General features: G+C 50.1%; 1 protein-coding gene across 1 annotated transcript in view; it reads right to left on the reverse strand.

The window, feature by feature from the left end:
- Window positions 1–10,000, reverse strand: part of prex2 (phosphatidylinositol-3,4,5-trisphosphate-dependent Rac exchange factor 2) — a 317,978-nt gene that overhangs the window by 164,226 nt on the left and 143,752 nt on the right. Inside the window, exon 13 of the mRNA XM_084325913.1 lies at window positions 1,450–1,704. Within this exon, the coding sequence (XP_084182039.1) occupies window positions 1,450–1,704 (255 nt within the window). The remainder of the gene's footprint in view (window positions 1–1,449; window positions 1,705–10,000) is intronic.

Here is a 10,000-nt window from a genome sequence, read left to right on the forward strand (position 1 = left end):
CAGCATAACTCTTGACTAACTTGTATTTCGATACTCTGGTTGAGTTAATACATCTGTGATAACCAAGTCTAATTGACTGAGTATATCCTTGGCTCCGGCTAATTTCCTCCACAGGTCCTAAACAACTTTAGTCATGGCTTTCCAGCGAGGCCAAAAAGTGACGATTCCCCTGAAAACATCCTTCTGGCCTATGGCCACCGTATCAAATGAGAAATATTTAAACCGATCAATGTTGAACACTTGCACTATAGATGCTTGAAAGGATGTGCAGCTGTGGAGTGTGTGTGTGGATGATGAGATCAGCATTGCAGCCTGGCTAACTGTGTGGCAGAGGAAGCCACAAGAGAAAAACATGCTCTATTTTCACACCTTCCATCTCCTCAGTTCTCACACCTTCCATCTCCTTAGTGTTTGAACGTCTTATCTTGTGAAGTTATTATACACAATATTGGCGACAAGGATTATGGATTCTTTACTCTCACATCTCTCTCCGTTCCTCACCCTGCCTGCCGAGCCACACATTCTGTGGATTCACTGGCTGGAATCTTTTCGACGTGACGTTCATAATAGCCGTCGGGCTAGCTAGCCGATGCTAACGACGTGAGGAAGAGAGCCCTGCTAATATGAGAGGGACACCGGATTTTTTGGAATCTCGGAAATGCACATAATTTTTTTTTGTATCCACTTTTTCTCCCATTTTCTATATTTTTCTCTCATCCCAATTTCGTATCATCCAATTCAACCCTCCCCTGTCACGGACGCTGTTTCTTGCCTCCCACAAGCCGGCTGCAATGTGGACTAAGTCATACATAGCACAAGTCCCCTCCGGTACTTGAGGTAACAGCAGTCGCATCTTTTCACCTGCGCAGCTCGATCTCTCAGTGGCGAGGAGTAACGCGTGGGAGGCTCACGCTGCCCCCGACACTTCCTGATTCTACTGCGCAGGCGCACCAACCGACCTGTAGGAGTCGCTGTCCACAACGCCCGATCCCCACCCATCAGTTTCCCACCCCCTAATACGGCCAATGTGTATTAGTACGGACGACCGGCTAAACTGAAAGCAAATATGAAGCGCTGGGCTCGAACTGACGAGCCGAGCGTCTCCAGCATTTCGTGGCGAGTGCCTTGCCCACTACGCCACGTAGCCACCCGGAAATGCACATAATTATGTGGATTGTATCACGCTGCTGTCTGGAGTCTGGACATTTATCTGCTCCACAGAACGTGATGCAATCCGGCGGATTGTTTTCCGTCAACGACGACAGCAGGCGGGTGAGTCGGTCGACCGTTACGTAGCTCACCTACACGTATTACAAATAATTACTGGTCATGGTTATTTTTCGTCTTGCAATTTTAAAGACCTTTTTTGACGCTGAAATTTGAACTTGAATTTGAACTCGTCTACAATTCTGCAACGAATATGGAATTATATTTTTTTGTTTAAGTGACAGCCCTACTCAGATCTTGCTCCACACCTTGCTCCACACTGCTGCTCCGTCCTCCTCCCTTCTCCAGGGTGTTCTTCCTGTTGTCCAGCTGCACACCGAACGCGCTCCCCAGGGAGGTGGTGGTCTTGGGGTAGGAGACCTCCATCACGTTGACGTGGCAGTTGGTGGGGCAGAAGTCGCTGCTGTGGAGGGGCGACACCTTGGTCTTGGCCTGCTTGAAGGTGGGCCACGCTCGGTTCTTCAGCACCCGGGAAAACTGTGGAGAAAGATGCGGGGAGACACACATGAGTAACTTCACACAGCAAGTCAAAGGGTCTCATTCACCAACGGACAGAAAGGGCTTTCTCTTAGGGCCATTTGAGACCTTTTCGGGCAAGACATGAATATAGACGATATATTATAATATAATATTAATTATATATGTTTTATTGGGACGGTTGGTGAATCCCAAAATTGGCCCGAAAAAGGTCTCAAATGGCCCTAAGAGAAGGCCCTTTTTGTCATAAGTCCTTGGTGAATGAGACCCAAAGTCTTTAGTTAAGTGACTTTAGTGACTTAATTTGTCACCCAGACATCACACAAGTATAATGGCAGTGAAATGTCATTGTGAAGGCATCGATAAAAGATGAAGACAAAAAGTACCTCGCACTTTAGTGATGACCTACAGTTACTTTGTCCTTTTGTGCCTATTGTATAGTTTCAAAGAAAAAAGGATATTGTTTTTATGCTTTTATCTGTATCATATCATTGATGTTAGGCAAAGTACATCTGAGAGTACATCCAAAGTACATTTGCATGGCAACTAGCCAATGTCTCCTTCCTCTCAGACTTGAAATAGAAAACTTTGCCAGTGACTAATGTGGTAATCAAAGGAGGGTGATAGGATTTTGTGTAGCCAGCCTGGAAACTTTCAGGCAAGACTCCAAAGACCCGCGATGCAGCCAAGGAGGAAGAGGCAGAATGACAGATCGGAACTGAACGCTCAACAAGAGAAACAGACTCCCGAATTCACTGTCGGCTTCATGTATTGTTTTTCACATTACGACGCACGGCAGCAGCCAGCGGAGAAGTGTAAACATGCCTTTACCATGTTCACATTGCTCCTTTGAAGCGTCAGCTTAAATATTTAATCTTGATCAAAGACGCAACACAGGCATGACGCCAGGTCTATAACAAACACATCTTTGTGTTTTATGAGCAGGGCTTAAGTTGGAGGAATTCCAGACCTACGCATGACCATTTATCAATCTATAGATGTGGAATAACTTTGGATCCTCCGTTTTGAATTAAATCCAACAGCAATAACTTGTGGCTTCGACAAGGTCCAGAAATCCCCGGGGTCATGTTTATATGCTGTTCTGATTCTGTTGCGCAGAGGAAGTGTTGGTTTATATACGCATCCATAACACATCACAGTGATATCAATCACTCTTATCGTTTGGCTCTTTTCATTGAAAACAGCAGTGGTTGAAGAAACAAATCCATATTCCTCCGATCACATTGGATAAGTATAGCATGTACATGGAGTATAGCATGTACATGGAGTATAGCATATACATATAGTATAGCATGTACATGGAGTATAGCATGTACATGGAGTATAGCATGTACATGGAGTATAGCATGTACATGGAGTATAGCATGTACATGGAGTATAGCATGTACATGGAGTATAGCATGTACATGGAGTATAGCATGTACATAGAGTATAGCATGTACATGGAGTATAGCATATACATGGAGTATAGCATGTACATGGAGTATAGTATATATATGGAGTATAGTATATACATGGAGTATAGCATGTACATGGAGTATAGTATATACATGGAGTATAGCATATACATGGAGTATAGCATGTACATGGAGTATAGTATATACATGGAGTATAGGATATACATGGAGTATAGGATATATGGAGTATAGCATGTACATGGAGTATAGCATGTACATGGAGTATAGCATATACATGGAGTATAGCATATACATGGAGTATAGCATATACATAGAGTATAGCATGTACATAGAGTGTTACAAAGGGTCAGATTAAACCAAATATATGTATTTATTGATTGATATATATTGCATAATATTTGTATATTGTTTGATATCCCTTGTGTATTCTTTGTACATATACACGGAATGTCCCTTTAGCCTACAGCCCATAGTATTTCATTCTCCTATTGGTTGGCGTGCCACCAGGCGCCAGTGACTTACCCCCTAGAGCCGACTTGAAAGCTACCGACGAGACATGCCCTTACTAGCCTCAGCTCCGCGCAGGAATACGGCTACCGAAAGCAGAGCGGCACTACTTGTCCACCGTACATATAAATAGGGTGCAAGTAAATGTAGAAGTCCCTTGACCCGTTCAGTCTCGTTCAGTTCCAGTTATCCAAGTGACGTCTCTCCCCATTATGCAACGTGTGGTAGAGTAGGCTCGTATTGCCTCAAATAGAGTCGTGTTTATCCTACTACGTTTGTTTAACGTATCGTTCGCTACTTACTAGTAAAAGCCTTCATTACGAGTCAAAGACCACGTGAAGTGGGTAATTGTGTGTCTACATAGAGCACTTATTGCCGCGTGCTAATAGGATAGTAACGTCAAGTTCAATTGTGAACCACCGCGCACCACGGAGGATACCTACACCGGTGATTGCAGAGCCACTTTCCGGCAAGGATTATTATTCTTCATTGCTTTGACTGTGGCTGCTGGAGCAGAGAACCGTCTACCCCACTGCTGTGAGATCTACACATGCCCGTGAGGACATCACTCGAGCCCGTCTCTGTCGGAGCAGAGACTCCACGGCTTCACCTGCGCAGCGCGTACACTGAGAGTACAGAGGCTGCCTTTCCCCGCTGACACAGGGGTGATATCGCCTCCCTATGGAACCATTGACTAGCATAGAGCATTGCCCCCCCCTGCTGGCTTACAACCGGTAGTACACCCCCCTTCCCAGAATATCCCTAGATCTAATTCCTAACATTCATTATTGATTTGCCTGCACATTCTTTGCCTTATAAGCGCATCTAAAGCAATTAAAGTAATGTAATAATACCCTTTTGATGTAATAAATATTCTAAACAAGTATTTGTGTGGAAACCGTGTTATTGTGGAGAAGTTCTCATCATATACCTGTGTACGGTATTGGCCAGTAATGTACATAATACGGTAGTGGTTTAATGATACCAATACTTGATTAATACAGTCAGGGAATTGTACCCCTCAGTTACAATTGGTCCTTCGAGCCCCGGATAATAATTAGCGTAATATTAATATAATATTAATATTGACATGGCCGATGACGAACACTCCACAAACGGTTCTCCTAAGCTAGATCGCCCGCAGCGCAGACGGCAGCCACCTCCCTATCTAGAGGCATACGCTGTCAGTCCAATACCTAGCTTTAAAGGGAAATTAGATACGGATAAAATAACTAAAGCGGATAGTAAAATTATGTCCGACCCTACCAACCAGGCTACCCCGCCAACAGAGGCCCTAGTGGGTTCTAATGTAACTGACCAAGCTCACGTTGGGGACCAGGAGGGAACTGACACGACTTTATCCCCAGACAACGCCGACGAGGTAGTCCCCGGAGCGCTCCAGGATAAAGAAAGCCCTCCCGGGATGGAACCCGACCCACCACAAGAAGAGACGCGCACCCAGGAGATGGATCTCCTCGGTGCGCAACAGGAGAACGGATCTCCAACAAGTACTGCCGGGAGCCGATCGCCCCGAACGGCGTCTTCCCCCAGCGCGGCGGACAAGATGCTGGCGCAAGCACTCATCGCCACCCTGGCAGCCTCCACCGAACGCGATCGACTTCAAGCGCAACAGACGCGCGAGCGCGAACAGTTTGCAGGCGAGCGAGAGCGCTTCCAGGCGCAACAAAGGAGTGAAGACGACCGCATAAGACTGGAGACCAGACGCCTCCAGACAGAAGAGAACATTGAGAGAAGCCGCGCCGATGCACAGCACGCCGCCTCCAATGCACAGCGCGACGTCGCAAATGCACAGCTCCACGCCGCCCATGCCAGCGCCAATGCCCAGCGCGACGCCGCCAACGCACAGCGCGACGCCGCCCAGGCCAGCGCCAATGCGCAGCGCGATGCCGCCAATGCCCAGCGCGAAGCAGCGCGCGACGCAGCCCATGCCCAGCGCGAGGCAGAGCGCGACCGGCTGCAGGCGGAGCTGATGGACAAACTGGTTGCCATGGCGACACCCCCTCACTCCGCACGGAGCTCTCAGAGATCGTCAAGACATGGGTCTAGGACACATTCCCCTACCCGACGAAGCGACCCGGGACTCCGCCAACAGGAGGATCCTGTCCACGTCTCCGAACCCCCTTCCCAGCCGGTCCATACGAGACCCAGCAACCGGGAAGAACCGGACCACGCCGAGAGACTGAACAGAAGACTCCAGGTCCTAGCAGAGGAAGAGGAGGAGGAAGAGGAGGAATGTCAAGCCGACCAGCAGCAACGTACTCTGGACCAGGAGGTCCAGTACAGCCCAGAAGTCAGCCCAGAGGCCCTGCGCTACAAACCCCCGACTCAACTCACGGGTGAGTTTGACGCACCGCCAGCCCCGAGGGACAGCACCTGGGTACCCGACCTTCGGTACCCACCAAGTACCAGCCCAAGACGACACGCACGGGGAGACTCGCCTAGGAGGCCTCTTCCCCAACGCTCACCGATGTGCCAGTCATCCATGACATCGTACCTTGGCACACCGACGTTTCCAGACTTCACCCATGAGAACCGAGCACAGTACACGGAGCTACGGATGTGCTTAGAGACAATGATGGTTGATGTAGCTGATGAACGCCACAAGTATGCTACCCTATTGAAGCACCTCAAGGTGCCCCGAGCGCACAATATAGCGCTGGCCTATGCCAACTCTACTACCCCATACACAGCGGCTCTAGCAGCACTCGACCAACGGTATGGACGCGTATGGGACTACGTGATACAGGAGATAAGAGACATTGACCGTCTCCCCCCAGCCAGAGACAACAGAGCATTAGATGACCTGTCTATCAAAGTACAGTCCCTGGTAGGGATGCTGGGGTCCCAAAAGGAAAAGGGTATCTACGAACTGTACGCTAACTCTAACGTAGAGAGGATATTAGAGAAGCTCCCTCCCGCCCGACAAGAGCGCTTCAGGCGGCAGAGAGACTACCGCGACCCCAACGGTCCAGAGGCATCCCTCCTAGACCTATCTGAGTTCCTCGCCAGGGAGGTCAGTAGCCTACGACTCGACACGTTCGTATGGAGTGGACCAAGCCCAAGACTCGGACCTCGGGGACAAACGGATAACCGCCGGTTGGTGACCGTTATGCACCAAGCCGAATCAGTACCACACAAGAACCACAACACCCCCTCGACGAAAGAGGACCAGTGGAAGATTGAGTGCCAGTACTGTGAGGGAGAACATCGGCTGTACCAGTGCGAAGATTTCAAGAAGCTGACCACGGATGATGTGAGTCAGTGGGTCAAGGACCACCGCCGCTGCTTCCGCTGCGCGCGCAGCCACCTAGCAGCTGAGTGCCGCTTGAAAAAGAAGTGCAGCAGGTGCGGTGGCACCCACTTGGAGGTCCTGCATGACATCAACAGGCGTCAGCCAGGACAACAGAGTGGGCCCGTCGCGGTGATGTACCATGCCGAGGCGGTGGCACCAGCACCAAAGTTCCACCAGACCGCTCCCTGGTGTCCCGACTGCTACGGCAGACACTGGGAGCCACGGTGCGACTCGCACCATATAGATTCTACGTCACCACCCACAGGAGTGCTCCACATTGACCAGCATAGCGGGACCCCCCGTGTGCTCCTCAAAGTGGTCAGAGTGCTCCTGAGCTACGAGGACAAGGTCCTGGACACTTACGCCGTCCTGGACGATGGGTCTGAAAAGACTCTCCTCCTCGCTTCCGCAGCAGCCCAGCTGGGCCTGCGAGGTGTCAAAGATACAATGACCATACGCACCATCAGAAGGGACCAGAAGACCATAAAGGGTGAAAAGGTCTCCTTCAAGATAGCAGCGGTGGACCAGCCCGAGAAGCAGTATAGTATAACTAACGTCTTCACCAGCCACGACATAGGCCTGTCTCAGTACACCTACCCCATCCCACAGCTGATGGCTAAGTATGTGCACCTACGTCAACTACCTATACCGCTTATCGACGGCGCCACACCGACCCTGCTCATCGGCTCCGACCACGCGGACCTCATTCTCCCAATTGAGGCGGCCCACGTCGGACCCAAAGGATGCCCAGTCGCGGTTCAGACCCGACTGGGATGGACGCTCCAGGGCCCCCTCTACGGACTTGACAGTCAACCCACGTCTACACGCTGCCTACACACAGAGGCGAGCGACACCGGCCTCTCCCCCGTACAGCAGAGGCTATTGACATTAAGCGAGAGGCCCGTGAGAGAACCGTGGGCACCAGAGGGAGTTCGGAACTCCACCCCCCTCAGCTGCGCTCCAGACGTAGCTGACCTCGAACCCAGCACCCCAAGCGACTCCTTGACGGGGCGGCCGGGACCGGCCCCCCCTCAGATGGGGTACAGAGCAAAACAAGAGAAACAGACGGAGGAGGAGAAAGCACAGCCCAGCACAGATCAAAGCAGTCTCAGGCCCGCTTCCTCCTAAGCCCCCCTTCATCCCGTCTAGTCGTCATGACCATAGACCAGTCACTACCCCGAGCTGCGTGGCCGGCCGGCCGCGTAAGCAAAGTGACCACTGGTGCCGACGGAAGGGTCAGAGTGGCAGAAGTGCTCGGCCAAGGGCGGACCTACAACCGACCCGTGGCGAGGCTGATAGAGTCGCCAAGGCTCCCCGACTCGCTTAATGACGACCATGACCCATGACTTTGTGAACTGACCGACCCCTCACAACGGACATTGAGTAGTGGACAGTGCGGTTAATCTGTCTCTGCTTAGCTAATTAGGTGGGACTAATTAGGGGGCGGCTGTTACAAAGGGTCAGATTAAACCAAATATATGTATTTATTGATTGATATATATTGCATAATATTTGTATATCGTTTGATATCCCTTGTGTATTCTTTGTACATATACACGGAATGTCCCTTTAGCCTACAGCCCATAGTATTTCATTCTCCTATTGGTTGGCGTGCCACCAGGCGCCAGTGACTTACCCCCTAGAGCCGACTTGAAAGCTACCGACGATACATGCCCTTACTAGCCTCAGCTCCGCGCAGGAATACGGCTACCGAAAGCAGAGCGGCACTACTTGTCCACCGTACATATAAATAGGGTGCAAGTAAATGTAGAAGTCCCTTGTCCCGTTCAGTCTCGTTCAGTTCCAGTTATCCAAGTGACGTCTCTCCCCATTATGCAACGTGTGGTAGAGTAGGCTCGTATTGCCTCAAATAGAGTCGTGTTTATCCTACTACGTTTGTTTAACGTATCGTTCGCTACTTACTAGTAAAAGCCTTCATTACGAGTCAAAGACCACGTGAAGTGGGTAATTGTGTGTCTACATAGAGCACTTATTGCCGCGTGCTAATAGGATAGTAACGTCAAGTTCAATTGTGAACCACCGCGCACCACGGAGGATACCTACACCGGTGATTGCAGAGCCACTTTCCGGCAAGGATTATTATTCTTCATTGCTTTGACTGTGGCTGCTGGAGCAGAAAACCGTCTACCCCACTGCTGTGAGATCTACACATGCCCGTGAGGACATCACTCGAGCCCGTCTCTGTCGGAGCAGAGACTCCACGGCTTCACCTGCGCAGCGCGTACACTGAGAGTACAGAGGCTGCCTTTCCCCGCTGACACAGGGGTGATATCGCCTCCCTTTGGAACCATTGACTTGCATAGAGCATTGCCCCCCCCTGCTGGCTTACAACCGGTAGTACACCCCCCTTCCCAGAATATCCCTAGATCTAATTCCTAACATTCATTATTGATTTGCCTGCACATTCTTTGCCTTATAAGCGCATCTAAAGCAATTAAAGTAATGTAATAATACCCTTTTGATGTAATAAATATTCTAAACAAGTATTTGTGTGGAAACCGTGTTATTGTGGAGAAGTTCTCATCATATGCCTGTGTACCGTATTGGCCAGTAATGTACATAATACGGTAGTGGTTTAATGATACCAATACTTGATTAATACAGTCAGGGAATTGTACCCCTCAGTTACATAGAGTATAGCATATACATAGAGTATAGCATCTAAGAACATTTGGTTGCACTCTCCTTGACCCCTCCATCACCAGGCCTGCATCGCCTCACAGGGGTGTTGTCTAGCAGACGCTGTAAGCCATCATGACAGTTCGAATCAGGCTTTGGCAGCACTGGGTGTCTCGGAACACACGTCAATGTGTATGTGTTAGTCTAGGCGGCTAAAACCAAAACATTTCTACTCTGTTATCCAGGATAGCTGCGGTATGGAGCGCCCCCTCCCCCCCCCCCCCCCCCCCCCCCCCCCCCCCTCCCGCGAGCTGGCGGATAACCTTCCGGAACCTTCCAGATGGGCCGTAGGCTGACCCACTCTAGAGACTCTGGGTCTTAACATGTCTGTCTCTGG

This window comes from Notolepis coatsorum, assembly GCF_963971535.1.
Source record: "Notolepis coatsorum genome assembly, chromosome: 12".
Classification (NCBI taxonomy): Eukaryota; Metazoa; Chordata; class Actinopteri; order Aulopiformes; family Paralepididae; genus Notolepis; species Notolepis coatsorum.